The sequence below is a fragment of the Salmo salar genome, unplaced genomic scaffold (genome assembly GCF_905237065.1).
Source record: "Salmo salar unplaced genomic scaffold, Ssal_v3.1, whole genome shotgun sequence".
NCBI classification, from domain to species: domain Eukaryota; kingdom Metazoa; phylum Chordata; class Actinopteri; order Salmoniformes; family Salmonidae; genus Salmo; species Salmo salar.
In genome coordinates, this window is record NW_025548467.1 from 167,098 (window position 1) to 182,500 (window position 15,403).

At 48.9% G+C, this 15,403-nt stretch overlaps 1 protein-coding gene across 1 annotated transcript in view; it reads right to left on the minus strand.

Moving 5' to 3' along the window:
• Window positions 1-15,301: 15,301 nt before the first annotated feature.
• The window catches only part of LOC123733083 (glycine receptor subunit beta-like), a 45,101-nt gene continuing 44,999 nt past the window's right edge, over window positions 15,302-15,403 (minus strand). The window contains exon 9 of the mRNA XM_045712415.1: window positions 15,302-15,403. This exon is cut by the window's right edge and continues 201 nt beyond it. Coding sequence (XP_045568371.1) covers window positions 15,308-15,403 — 96 coding nt within the window. The 3' untranslated portion in view covers window positions 15,302-15,307.

The following is a 15,403-nucleotide window of genomic DNA, read 5'->3' on the forward strand; positions in this document are numbered from 1 at the left end:
GTATGTTTGTTTTACTCCATGTGTAACTCTGTGTTGTTGTATGTGTCGAACTGCTTTGCTTTATCTTGGCCAGGTTGCAATTGTAAATGAGAATTTGTTCTTAACTTGCCTACCTGGTTAAATAAAGGTGAAATAAAAAATAAAAACATAAAATGAGCTGCTGCCAAGGCAGTGTATACAGTGTGTGTGTGTGTGTGTGTGTGTGTGTGTGTGTGTGTCTGTCTCTGTGTGTGTGTGTGTGCGTGTGCGTGTGCGTGTGTGTGTGTGTGTGTGTGTGTGTGTGTGTGTGTGTGTGTGTGTGTGTGTCTGTCTCTCTGTGTGTGTGTGTGTGTGTGTGTGTGTGTGTGTGTGTGTGTGTGTGTGTGTGTGTGTGTGTGTGTGTGTGTGTGTGTGTGTGTGTCTGTACCTATGCTTGTGTTGCTTCAGTCCCTGCTGTTCCATAAGGTGTATTTCTCTGGTTTTTAAATCTGATTCTCCTGCTGCATCAGTTACCTGATGTGGAATAGAGTTCCATGTAGTCATGGCTCTATGTAGTACTTAGTACAATTGCAATTTTCCTAAGTCCTTTTTTGTGACACCTGACCACACGACTGTCAAGGTGCGACAAAACTAGGTCCTGCCTTCTTGATAGTGCTGTTGAGAAGGTAGAAACTAGGGCCTGTAGGACCTGCCTTGTTGATAGTGTTGTTAAGAAGGTAGAAACTAGGGCCTGTAGGACCTGCCTTGTTGATAGTGTTGGTAAGAAGGTAGAAACTAGGGCCTGTATACCTGCCTTGTTGATAGTGTTGTTAAGAAGGTAGAAACTAGGGCCTGTAGGACCTGCCTTGTTGATAGTGCTGTTAATAACCTGTTGGGGCTCGGGGGCAGTATTGAGACATTTTGAAAAAAATATGTGCCCATTTTTAACTGCCTCCTACACCAACTCAGAAGCTAGGATATGCATATTATTAACACTCTGAATTTTCTAAAACAGTTTGAATGCTGTCTGTAAGTATAACAAAACTCATATTGCAGGCAAAAACCTGTGAAAAATAGATCCAAAAAAATGTGAATTTTGTGACTGTACTATTTAGTGTCATTGTTTTATAGATACCATAGTGAGAAAGGATTCATTTCGCAACACCTACGGCTTCCACTAGATGTCAACGATCTTTATAAAGTTGTTTGAAGCGTCTATGATAAACAGAGAGCAAATTAGAATCCAAGGAAGTTGACATGTCATCACTTCATTTTTTTGCGCCTGCGCATAAATCTGAGAAACGTGAGTTTTGTCTTCATTGTTTATCTAGACATAGGATAGGTTGTGTGAAAATATTACTGATGTTTAACGTTAAAAATGGACCAAAAGATTAATGCTAAACAACATTTGACATGTTTGACGGAACATAAATAGATTATTTACTAGGTTTTTTTTAGCTTTTCAGCGTGAATTACACTCCCCCACCACGTTTTGTGGGAGCATAATGAACGCTAAGTACTTGGTGTTATTTGGACATAAATTATGAACTTTGTCAAAAGAAACCACATTTGTTCCGGACCTGGGATGCCTTCCGGACCTGGGATGCCTGCCTTCTGATGGAGATAATCAAAGGTAAGGGGATATTTACAATGTTATTATCGATTTTAGATGATGCTAACTGTATAGCATAGCCTGTTGTTCTTAGCATAGCACCCCGTTTATTGCAAAATGTGATTTCCCAGTAAAGTTATTTTGAGATCTGGCCATTCGGTAGCAATTACGAGATGATAATATATTATTCTTTGAATGACAATATTATAATTTACCAATGTTTTCGAATAGTAATTTTGTTATGTTCACCGGAAGCATTTCAGAGAAGAAAAAAATCTGAATTTCACGCTACTGTAAAATGCTGTTTTTGGATATAAATATGAACTTGATGGAACAAAAAATGCATGTATTGTATAACATAATGTCCTAGGAGTGTCATCTGATGGAGATTGACAAAAGTTAGTGCATAATTCTAGCTGGTTTCTGCTTTTGGTGACGCCTGACCTTGAATTGAAAATGGATGTTTGTACTTTTGTGGCTATGTACTGTCCTAACATAATCTAACTTTATGCTTTTGCCGTAAAGCCTCTTTGAAAATCGAACAATGTGGTTAGATTAAGGAGATGTTTATCATTTAAATTGTGTAAAATAGTTGATTGTTTGAGAAATTGAAATTATTCGATTTTTGATGTTTTGAATTTCCAGCCTTGTTAGCAATCCCGGCTCGGGGTTCATTGCTAACCTGTAGCCCCAACAGGTTTTAAGAAGGCAGAGCAGTGCTTTATTATAGACAGACTTCTCCCCATCTTAGCTACTATTGTATCAATATGTTTTGACCATGACAGTTTACAATCCAGGGTAACTCCAAGCAGTTTAGTCACCTCAACTTGCTCAATTTCCACATTATTCATTACAAGATTCAGTTGAGGTTTACGGTTTAGTGAAGGATTTCTCCCAAATAAAATGTTTTTAGTTTCAGAAATATTTAGGGCTAACTTATTCCTTGCCACCCATTCTGAAACTAACTGCAGCTCTTTGTTAAGTGTTGCAGCCATTTCAGTCGCTGTAGTAGCTGACATGTATAGTGTTGAGTCATCCACATACATGGACACTCTGGCTTTGCTCAAAGTCCGTGGCATGTCGTTAGTAAAGATTTTAAAAAAGCAATGGGCATTAACATTGTTATTGATTATTGCATTGTTGGGATTTGAGTTTGCAAGAAAGGCATTTCACTGTAATTGTGCATGTGACATTAAAACTTGATCGAGCCATGAACTGCCCCTCTCCATCTTTGGATGATGCATGCCCTCAAAGACTTGGTCTCTGTTGGTTGACCCGACTATAGCTAGGCTACTGATGATGATGTAGTGGTTGACCCAACTATAGCTAGGCTACTGATGATGATGTAGTGGTTGACCCAACTATAGCTAGGCTACTGATGATGATGTAGTGGTTGACCCAACTATAGCTAGGCTACTGATGATGATGTAGTGGTTAACCCAACGATAGCTAGGCTACTGATGATGATGTAGTGGTTGACCTAGCCAACTATAGCTAGGCTACTGATGATGATGTAGTGGTTGACCCAACTATAGCTAGGCTACTGATGATGATGTAGTGGTTGAGCTAGCCAACTATAGCTAGGCTACTCTATAAAAATGTAATCGATTATTATTATTTGAGATGATGAAAAAGCTTGATTATTATTGTTAGGGTTATTAGTATACCAACGATGGTTTTAGTTTAGTAGAGCCAGAAGCTCTGACGAAGGCCAAAGGCTGACGACACGTAGCGCCAATAAAAAAGTGATACTAGCAAAGAACTATGTGTGATTTCTTTATTCTTTAAAAACCTGCGCCGGTGGAAAAATATTTAGATGTGGAGCGCCGCCCTCAAACAATCGTATGAGGGCCTACTAGTGTTGACTTTAGGCAATAACTGAACTGATCAATTACTCCGTGTGGTGCCGAGCTGGGACAAAATCCTACAGTACCTGCAGCTCACCAGGAACCGGGTTTCCTCCTGGTCTAGAGGGTTATGGTTAGGTCTGGTACTCTACAGGGTTGTCTCCTCCTGGTCTAGAGGGTTATGGTTAGGTCTGGTACTCTACAGGGTTGTCTCCTGGTCTAGAGGGTTATGGTTAGGTCTGGTACTCTACAGGGTTGTCTCCTCCTGGTCTAGAGGGTTATGGTTAGGTCTGGTACTCTACAGGGTTGTCTCCTCCTGGTCTAGAGGGTTATGGTTAGGTCTGGTACTCTACAGGGTTGTCTCCTGGTCTAGAGGGTTATGGTTAGGTCTGGTACTCTACAGGGTTGTCTCCTCCTGGTCTAGAGGGTTATGGTTAGGTCTGGTACTCTACAGGGTTGTCTCCTCCTGGTCTAGAGGGTTATGGTTAGCTCTGGTACTCTACAGGGTTGTCTCCTCCTGGTCTAGAGGGTTATGGTTAGGTCTGGTACTCTACAGGGTTGTCTCCTCCTGGTCTAGAGGGTTATGGTTAGGTCTGGTACTCTACAGGGTTGTCTCCTGGTCTAGAGGGTTATGGTTAGGTTTGGTACTCTACAGGGTTGTCTCCTCCTGGTCTAGAGGGTTATGGTTAGGTCTGGTACTCTACAGGGTTGTCTCCTCCTGGTCTAGAGGGTTATGGTTAGGTCTGGTACTCTACAGGGTTGTCTCCTCCTGGTCTAGAGGGTTATGGTTAGGTCTGGTACTCTACAGGGTTGTCTCCTGGTCTAGAGGGTTATGGTTAGGTCTGGTACTCTACAGGGTTCTCTCCTCCTGGTCTAGAGGGTTATGGTTAGGTCTGGTACTCTACAGGGTTGTCTCCTCCTGGTCTAGAGGGTTATGGTTAGGTCTGGTACTCTACAGGGTTGTCTCCTCCTGGTCTAGAGGGTTATGGTTAGGTCTGGTACTCTACAGGGTTGTCTCCTGGTCTAGAGGGTTATGGTTAGGTCTGGTACTCTACAGGGTTGTCTCCTGGTCTAGAGGGTTATGGTTAGGTCTGGTACTCTACAGGGTTGTCTCCTCCTGGTCTAGAGGGTTATGGTTAGGTCTGGTACTCTACAGGGTTGTCTCCTCCTGGTCTAGAGGGTTATGGTTAGGTCTGGTACTCTACAGGGTTGTCTCCTGGTCTAGAGGGTTATGGTTAGGTCTGGTACTCTACAGGGTTGTCTCCTCCTGGTCTAGAGGGTTATGGTTAGGTCTGGTACTCTACAGGGTTGTCTCCTGGTCTAGAGGGTTATGGTTAGGTCTGGTACTCTACAGGGTTGTCTCCTCCTGGTCTAGAGGGTTATGGTTAGGTCTGGTACTCTACAGGGTTGTCTCCTCCTGGTCTAGAGGGTTATGGTTAGGTCTGGTACTCTACAGGGTTGTCTCCTGGTCTAGAGGGTTATGGTTAGGTCTGGTACTCTACAGGGTTGTCTCCTCCTGGTCTAGAGGGTTATGGTTAGGTCTGGTACTCTACAGGGTTGTCTCCTGGTCTAGAGGGTTATGGTTAGGTCTGGTACTCTACAGGGTTGTCTCCTCCTGGTCTAGAGGGTTATGGTTAGGTCTGGTACTCTACAGCGTTGTCTCCTCCTGGTCTAGAGGGTTATGGTTAGGTCTGGTACTCTACAGGGTTGTTTCCTCCTGGTCTAGAGGGTTATGGTTAGGTCTGGTACTCTACAGGGTTGTCTCCTGGTCTAGAGGGTTATGGTTAGGTCTGGTACTCTACAGGGTTGTCTCCTCCTGGTCTAGAGGGTATGGTTAGGTCTGGTACTCTACAGGGTTGTCTCTTGGCCTAGAGGGTTATGGTTAGGTCTGGTACTCTACAGGGTTGTCTCCTGGTCTAGAGGGTTATGGTTAGGTCTGGTACTCTACAGGGTTGTCTCCTCCTGGTCTAGAGGGTTATGGTTAGGTCTGGTACTCTACAGGGTTGTCTCCTGGTCTAGAGGGTTATGGTTAGGTCTGGTACTCTACAGGGTTGTCTCCTGGTCTAGAGGGTTATGGTTAGGTCTGGTACTCTACAGGGTTGTCTCCTGGTCTAGAGGGTTATGGTTAGGTCTGGTACTCTACAGGGTTGTCTCCTCCTGGTCTAGAGGGTTATGGTTAGGTCTGGTACTCTACAGGGTTGTCTCCTCCTGGTCTAGAGGGTTATGGTTAGGTCTGGTACTCTACAGGGTTGTCTCCTCCTGGTCTAGAGGGTTATGGTTAGGTCTGGTACTCTACAGGGTTGTCTCCTGGTCTAGAGGGTTATGGTTAGGTCTGGTACTCTACAGGGTTGTCTCCTCCTGGTCTAGAGGGTTATGGTTAGGTCTGGTACTCTACAGGGTTGTCTCCTCCTGGTCTAGAGGGTTATGGTTAGGTCTGGTACTCTACAGGGTTGTTTCCTCCTGGTCTAGAGGGTTATGGTTAGGTCTGGTACTCTACAGGGTTGTCTCCTCCTGGTCTAGAGGGTTATGGTTAGGTCTGGTACTCTACAGGGTTGTCTCCTGGTCTAGAGGGTTATGGTTAGGTCTGCTACTCTACAGGGTTGTCTCCTGGTCTAGAGGGTTATGGTTAGGTCTGGTACTCTACAGGGTTGTCTCCTGGTCTAGAGGGTTATGGTTAGTTCTGGTACTCTACAGGGTTGTCTCCTCCTGGTCTAGAGGGTTATGGTTAGGTCTGGTACTCTACAGGGTTATCTCCTGGTCTAGAGGGTTATGGTTAGGTCTGGTACTCTACAGGGTTGTCTCCTCCTGGTCTAGAGGGTTATGGTTAGGTCTGGTACTCTACAGGGTTGTCTCCTCCTGGTCTAGAGGGTTATGGTTAGGTCTGGTACTCTACAGGGTTGTCTCCTCCTGGTCTAGAGGGTTATGGTTAGGTCTGGTACTCTACAGGGTTGTCTCCTGGTCTAGAGGGTTATGGTTAGGTCTGGTACTCTACAGGGTTGTCTCCTCCTGGTCTAGAGGGTTATGGTTAGGTCTGGTACTCTACAGGGTTGTCTCCTGGTCTAGAGGGTTATGGTTAGGTCTGGTACTCTACAGGGTTATCTCCTCCTGGTCTAGAGGGTTATGGTTAGGTCTGGTACTCTACAGGGTTGTCTCCTGGTCTAGAGGGTTATGGTTAGGTCTGGTACTCTACAGGGTTATCTCCTCCTGGTCTAGAGGGTTATGGTTAGGTCTGGTACTCTACAGGGTTATCTCCTGGTCTAGAGGGTTATGGTTAGGTCTGGTACTCTACAGGGTTATCTCCTCCTGGTCTAGAGGGTTATGGTTAGGTCTGGTACTCTACAGGGTTGTCTCCTGGTCTAGAGGGTTATGGTTAGGTCTGGTACTCTACAGGGTTGTCTCCTCCTGGTCTAGAGGGTTATGGTTAGGTCTGGTACTCTACAGGGTTATCTCCTCCTGGTCTAGAGGGTTATGGTTAGGTCTGGTACTCTACAGGGTTGTCTCCTGGCCTAGAGGGTTATGGTTAGGTCTGGTACTCTACAGGGTTGTCTCCTGGTCTAGAGGGTTATGGTTAGGTCTGGTACTCTACAGGGTTGTCTCCTCCTGGTCTAGAGGGTTATGGTTAGGTCTGGTACTCTACAGGGTTGTCTCCTCCTGGTCTAGAGGGTTATGGTTAGGTCTGGTACTCTACAGGGTTGTCTCCTCCTGGTCTAGAGGGTTATGGTTAGGTCTGGTACTCTACAGGGTTGTCTCCTGGTCTAGAGGGTTATGGTTAGGTCTGGTACTCTACAGGGTTGTCTCCTCCTGGTCTAGAGGGTTATGGTTAGGTCTGGTACTCTACAGGGTTGTCTCCTCCTGGTCTAGAGGGTTATGGTTAGGTCTGGTACTCTACAGGGTTGTCTCCTCCTGGTCTAGAGGGTTATGGTTAGGTCTGGTACTCTACAGGGTTATCTCCTCCTGGTCTAGAGGGTTATGGTTAGGTCTGGTACTCTACAGGGTTATCTCCTCCTGGTCTAGAGGGTTATGGTTAGGTCTGGTACTCTACAGGGTTGTCTCCTCCTGGTCTAGAGGGTTATGGTTAGGTCTGGTACTCTACAGGGTTGTCTCCTGGTCTAGAGGGTTATGGTTAGGTCTGGTACTCTACAGGGTTGTCTCCTCCTGGTCTAGAGGGTTATGGTTAGGTCTGGTACTCTACAGGGTTGTCTCCTCCTGGTCTAGAGGGTTATGGTTAGGTCTGGTACTCTACAGGGTTGTCTCCTCCTGGTCTAGAGGGTTATGGTTAGGTCTGGTACTCTACAGGGTTGTCTCCTCCTGGTCTAGAGGGTTATGGTTAGGTCTGGTACTCTACAGGGTTGTCTCCTCCTGGTCTAGAGGGTTATGGTTAGGTCTGGTACTCTACAGGGTTGTCTCCTCCTGGTCTAGAGGGTTATGGTTAGGTCTGGTACTCTACAGGGTTGTCTCCTCCTGGTCTAGAGGGTTATGGTTAGGTCTGGTACTCTACAGGGTTGTCTCCTCCTGGTCTAGAGGGTTATGGTTAGGTCTGGTACTCTACAGGGTTGTCTCCTCCTGGTCTAGAGGGTTATGGTTAGGTCTGGTACTCTACAGGGTTGTCTCCTCCTGGTCTAGAGGGTTATGGTTAGGTCTGGTACTCTACAGGGTTGTCTCCTGGTCTAGAGGGTTATGGTTAGGTCTGGTACTCTACAGGGTTGTCTCCTCCTGGTCTAGAGGGTTATGGTTAGGTCTGGTACTCTACAGGGTTGTCTCCTCCTGGTCTAGAGGGTTATGGTTAGGTCTGGTACTCTACAGGGTTGTCTCCTCCTGGTCTAGAGGGTTATGGTTAGGTCTGGTACTCTACAGGGTTGTCTCCTGGTCTAGAGGGTTATGGTTAGGTCTGGTACTCAACAAAGAGCTCTAGAGAGACAGAGAGCTTTGTCATCTGGGTTTTTATTGGTTCTTTCGGGATCAGGCAGTTTATTTTCTGAGACATTTACATCATACAGCATCATTTACATTAATATAGATCAAATAACATAATTTACACTAATATATATAATCTAACAACATTAGATATATCATGTTGCATATACACAGGGCCAATCTAAAATGGCACCAAATTCCTCTACGGAGCCCTGTTCCCTTCATAGTGCACTACTGTAGACCAGAGCCCTGTTCCCTTCATAGTGCACTACTGTAGACCAGAGCCCTGTTCCCTTCATAGTGCACTACTGTAGACCAGAGCCCTGTTCCCTTCATAGTGCACTACTTTAGACCAGAGCCCTGTTCCCTTCATAGTGCACTACTTTAGACCAGAGCCCTGTTCCCTTCCTAGTGCACTACTTTAGACCAGATGTATTAGACAGCTTTGGGAGACTTTGGCCCAAAGTAATTGACTATAGTGTTGGAATAGTGGTCACTAGAGGGCATCTGCTCCTCATTCACTCAGCCTACTGAGTCCACTGGTCCCACTCACACATAACTACCATACACCTTGACCTCGTTCTCCCCTCTCTCTCCATAACTACCATACACCTTGACCTCTTTCTCCCCTCTCTCTCCATAACTACCATACACCTTGACCTCTTTATCCCATCTCTCTCCATAACTACCATACACCTTGACCTCTTTCTCCCCTCTCTCTCCATAACTACCATACGCCTTGACCTCTTTCTCCCCTCTCTCTCCATAACTACCATACACCTTGACCTCTTTCTCCCCTCTCTCTCCATAACTACCATACGCCTTGACCTCTTTCTCCCCTCTCTCTCCATAACTACCCTACGCCTTGACCTCTTTATCCCATCTCTCTCCATAACTACCATACGCCTTGACCTCTTTCTCCCATCTCTCTCCATAACTACCATACGCCTTGACCTCTTTCTCCCCTCTCTCTCCATAACTACCATACGCCTTGACCTCTTTCTCCCCTCTCTCTCCATAACTACCATACGCCTTGACCTCTTTCTCCCCTCTCTCTCCATAACTACCATACGCCTTGACCTCTTTCTCCCCTCTCTCTCCATAACTACCATACGCCTTGACCTCTTTCTCCCATCTCTCTCCATAACTACCATACGCCTTGACCTCATTCTCCCCTCTCTCTCCATAACTACCATACGCCTTGACCTCTTTCTCCCCTCTCACTCCAGATAAAATCCTGCGATTAGTGATGTCCGTCCGCCCGACAACCTGCCCACTCAACCCCTCCTCCCTTCTCTAGACCATCTCTGGAGACCTCCCCTTCCTCACTTCCCTCATCAACTCAACCCCATTCCCTCTTCCCTTCTCCAGACCATCTCTGGAGACCTCCCCTTCCTAACTTCCCTCATCAACTCAACCCCATTCCCTCCTCACTTCTCCACACCATCTCTGGAGACCTTCTTACTTCCCTCATCAACTCATCCCCATTCCCTTCTCCACACCATCTCTGGAGACCTTCTCACTTCCTTCATCAACTCATCTCTGGAGACCTTCTCCCATTCCTCACTTCCCTCACCAACTCATCCCTGACAACTGACTTCAAGATGGCCCGAGTCGCTTCCATCCTCAAGAAACCAACACTGGACCCATATAGACTGTTATATTCATTTATAGATGATATATATTCCCATGTTAACATGCTATATATACTGTTGTATAGTTTATATATATATATCTCTATGTTAACATGCTATATATACTGTTGTATTCATTGTGGCGTACAGCAGGTCAGCCACCAGGGGGAGACTCGTCGAGGCCTGGTGACAGACAGAGTGTACGTCACGAGGCGATGGCTCCATTGGCTGGACATGCCAGATCTCGACGGGCTCTCCGTCCAGGACTAATTGGGGCTGATTGGGAGTTGGTGAGTAATCAAGGGCTGATTGCTCACCAGCTGTGCAAGGCCCATAAAGCTGCCAGAAGGGCAGAAGGGCACGACACGGAAGCTCTATTGGACTCCGGAAGTATGGTTACCCTCGTAACCATGTGCCTGCTGAACCAGGAGACCGAACGTGGTAGGGAGATGTCAATTTCCTGTGTTCATGGGGACACAAAGCGGTATCCAACCATACGGGCCAACATTGTGACGCCCCAAAGGAGCTGCCAGATGATGGTGGGTGCAGTACCAGAGTTGCCGGTACCTCTCCTAGTGGGATGAGATTGTCCGCTGTTTGCGGCCCTGTGGGGGCACGAGCTGAGGAAGAAGGTACGAGCTGGCCGAAGACAAGAGCGAGGATGACCCATCGCCTGTGCGGCCCGGAAGCAAACGGTTGACCAACCTGTATCTACGGGTCCGGAGCTGGAGTCGGAGGGGGTGCTGGAACCTGACCCCACTGGGGAACCACGGGAGGAAGAGCCCAGCCTCCCCCTCCTCGATTTCGAGGGGCCAGTCTGGGGGCCAACTGAGGGGACAATTCGGGACGGTCCAGTGGGAGGATCCTAACTTCAAAGCCGCTGCAGCCCAAGTGATAACGGTGGATGGACAGCTACTTCCGGGGGTGAGTGACTGGCGATACCCCTATTTCCAAATCAAGAATAACCTTTTGTGTCAGGTGTCGCACCAACAGGGGGAACTTCAAGAGATATTGTTGCTACCCCGACGGTACGTGGGAACCGTTCTTCAGCTGGTCCACCTGTTGGGGGCGCACCTGGGAATGGAGAAGACCCGGGAACGGATCGCCACCGGTTCCACTGGTCCGGGATAAGGAGGGCCGTGGAAGACGACTGTCGCAGTTGCCCGGAGTGCCAAAGGCACACTTCCGAAACCCACTGGTCCCCCTACCGATCATCGGGGTGCCCTTGGACGCATCGCAATGGACATAGTGGGACCCCTGGTAAAAACAGCACGAGGACACTGGTACATCCTGATAATAGTAGACTTTGCCACCCGGTATCCCGAGGCCATTACCCTACAGGCGGCGGTATCCAAGGGAATCGCCTGGGAGCTGTTCCACCTCTTTAGCCGGGTGGGCATCCCAAACAAGATCCTGACAGACCAAGGTACTGAGTTTATGTCCCGCCTAATAAAAGAGTTGTGTGCCCTCCTGCAGATCAAGCAGATCCAGACCTCTGTCTTTCACCCGCAGACGGATGGGCTCGTCGAGCGCTGCAATAAAACGCTCAAACAAATGCTGCGGAAGGTCATCGAGCAGGATGGGAAGAACTGGGACCAGCTACCACCCCACCTAATGTTCTCAATCCGAGAGGTACCCCAGTCCTCCACTGGGTTTTCCCCGTTTGAACTCCTCTACGGGAGGAGGCCAAACAGACCTACTGGACCTCGCCAAGGAGGTGTGGGAAGCCCAACCGACCTCATTACGCAGCGTGGTAGAGCACGTGGAGACGATGAGGGAGCGGATGACAGCCATATGGCCAGTCGTGAGGGAACATATGGGGAAGGCCCAATGCGCCCAAGCCTACAGTCGGGGAGCCCAGTCCCGAGAATTCCAGGTGGGAGACAGGGTGTCTTGACAGGGTGGTCTTGAGCCCCACGGCTGAAAGTAAGTTCTTGGCAACATGGCACGGGCCATACGAGGTGATCGAGAAGCTGGCACCTGTCAATTACCGTGTATGGCAGCCGGGGAGATGGAAAGCCCAACAGATTTATCACGTGAACCTGTTGAAGAAATGGTACGAGAGGGCAGCCTTGGCCGTGTTATGGTCGGGACCCAGGACGCCAACGGTACCAGTGGTGGTCCCGAGCAATGGGGACCTCGACCCGGCCCAGAAGCAAGAGCTCAGGGAGCTCGTCGATCGGAACACGCCGGTGTTCTCCGAGAAGCCGGGCCACACGACCCTCATTGAACACCACATCCGTACCCGTCCTGGGGAAACGGTACGAAAGAGGCCATATCGGATTCCGGAGGCCCGAAGGAAGGCCGTGACACAGGAGGTGGAGGCTATGCTGAGGAGGGGTCGTTGAAGAGTCCATGGTACAGCCCAATCGTGTTGGTGCCCAAACCGTGCCCAAACCGGACAGGAGCCTGTGCTTCTGTAACGATTTCCGGGGGGTGAACGACATCAGCTTGTTCGAAGCCTACCCCATGCCGAGGGTGGACGAACTCATCGACCGATTGGGAAAGGCCCGGTACATCAGCACACTTGACCCGACCAAAGGTTATTGGCAGGTACCGTTGACAGCCTCCTCCCGAGATAAGATGCTGTTTTCGACCACAGACGGACTATATCAGTACCGGGTGCTCCCGTTCGGTCTCCACGGAGCCCCACCCACATTCCAGCACCTGATGGACAAAGTACTTCGACCCCACCAGCAGTACGCAGCGGCCTATTTGGATGATATCATCATCCACAGCCAAGGTTGGGAAGAGCACCTGACGTGCCCCCCGGCGGTGCTGGACGCGCTCAGGCAAGCTGGGTTGACAGTGAATCCCAAAAAATGCAAACTAGGTTCGAGGAGGTGGAGTACCTGGGTTATTTGATCGGACTGGGGAACGTCAAGCCCCAGGAGAGGAAGGTTCATGCGGTACGTGACTGGCCTGTTCCACGCACCAAGACACAGGTCAAATCCTTCCTGGGACTGGAAGGATACTATAGCCGATTTATCCCCAACTTTGCGGCTATAGCTTCCCCCTTCACTGATCTAACCAGGGCCCGCCTCCCGAAAACAGTGAAATGGACGGACGAGACAGAAGCAGCGTTCAGGCGCCTGAAGAAAGCGCTGTTAGGTATCCACTTCACCCTGGTCACTGACCATGCTCCCCTGGTCTGGATAGCCAGGGGAAGGGAGACAAACGATTGGGTCACCAGGTGTTTCTTGTCCCTTCAACGCTTTTCTTTTTTCTGTTGTGCACAGGTCAGGGGCGAAGCATGGAAATGCAGATGCCCTATCGAGAAGGGAGACCTACGTCACACTGATGACAGCCCCCCTCCCCGACAGAGCTAAGGTGGGGGTGTGTGGCGTACAGCAGGTCAGCCACCAGGGGGAGACTCGTCGAGGCCTGCTGACAGACAGAGTGTACATCACAAGGCGATGGCTCCATCTGCTGGACGTGCCAGGTCTCGACGGGCTCTCCGTCCAGGACTAATTGGGGCTGATTGGGAGTTGGTGAGTAATTAAGGGCTGGTTGTTCATCAGCTGTACAAGTCCCATAAAGCTGCCAGAAGGGCAGCACACAGGAAGAGAGTGGGGGAAGAAAGGACTCCTGTATAGTTGGGGACGGTTACAGAGGTAACAGGAGTGAGTTCAGTTTTTGATCCCCACAGGATACGATATCCCGGAGAGGGTCTCTTGGGAAGACCCATTCTTTTCTTTTTGAACTATTATTTTAATAAACACCTTTGAAACTGAGCTAATCCTTCTCTGTCCGTGTCTGATCTGTGTAAATGTTTTGACCCAACCCCTTGGTCTGCCACATCATGTATAGATGATACTGTATATATCCCTATGTTAACATGCTATATATACTGTTGTATAGATTATATATATCCCTATGTTAACATGCTATATATACACCATTATATTCATGTATAGATGAAAAACACTCACCGGCCAGTTTATTGGGTCCACCCCCCCATTTCACAAAAATGGATGACAGACAGTGAGTAGCGTGGCTGTGGCTTGCTATATAAAGCAGGCATCGAGGCATTCAGTTACTGTTCGACTGAATGTTAGAATGGGCAAAACTATGTGCCAAGCGCTCCAAATTCAGTATCTCAGAAAACAGCTCGTTGATGAGAGAGGTCCAAGGAGAATCTGTCTGCCTGCCTGACTATCTGCCTGCCCGTCCGTCTGTCTGCCTGCCCGTCCGTCTGTCTGTAGTCTGCTATAGAAACATGCGGTTAATACATAGAGGAAGCCAAGCCATACATGATGAATGTCTATCTGCCTGCCCCGTCTACCTGCCTGCCTCTTTTAATTTGACATTTTTTCCACCCTTTTTCTCCACAATTTTGTGGTATCCAATTGGTAGTTACGGTCTTGTCTCATCGCTGCAACTCCCGTACGGACTCAGGAGAGGCGAAGGTCGAGAGCCGTGCGTCCTCCGAAACACACCCCAACCAAGCCGCACTGCTTCTTGGCACAACGCCCACTTAACCCGGAAAGCCAGCCGCACCAATGTGTCGGAGGAAACACTGTACACCTGGCGACCATGTCAGCGTGCACTGCGCCCAGGAGTCGCTAGTGCGCGATGGAACAAGAACATCCCTGCTGGCCAAACCCTCCCCTAACCCAGACGACGCTGGGCCAATTGTACGCCGCCCCATGGGTCTCCCGGTCGCAGCCAGCTGCAATAGAGACTGGACTTCAACCCAGAATCTCTAGTGGCACAGCCTTAGACTACTGCGCCACTCTGGAGGCCTGTCTGTGTTTCTGTCTGCCTGCCTGTCTGTCTGTCTGCCTGCCTGCCTGCCTGTCTGTCTGTCTGTCTGCCTGTCTGCCTGCCTGCCTGCCTGTCTGTCTGCCTGCCTGTAGTCTGCTATATAAACATGCGGTTAGTACATAGAGGAAGCCAAGCCATATAGAATTAGTTCTAATCTAAGATCACTTCTACATGTTGGGGTATCTGAGTCTGGGAAACCAACCTCTTCAATGTAGGATTGGGCAAGGGGTCAGGGGTCAGGGGTCAGGGATTACAGGTCAGATAAAGTAGTAAATGATGTTATTATAAAAGATGGGAATACCAACTGACATTCTCAGATATTAGCACACACACACACACACACACACACACACATACACACACACACACCTTCCCTCTCACCCTCCTCTCTCCCTCCCTCCTCTCTCCCGCCCTCCTCCCTCCCTCCCTCCCTCCCTCCCTCCCCTCCCTCCCTCCCTCCCTCCTCCTCCCTCCCTCCCTCCCTCCTCCCTCCCTCCCTCCCTCCCTCCCTCCTTCCCTCCCTCCCTCCCTCCCTCCCTCCTCTCTCCTCCCTCCCTCCCTCTCTCCCTCCCTACCTACAAGTAGACAGACCAGTATATGACGTTGAAGAAGAGGAAACTGAAGGGGAACAGAGCGCGTGCGTACAGGTCGATGCGTTTGGCTGCAGCGGG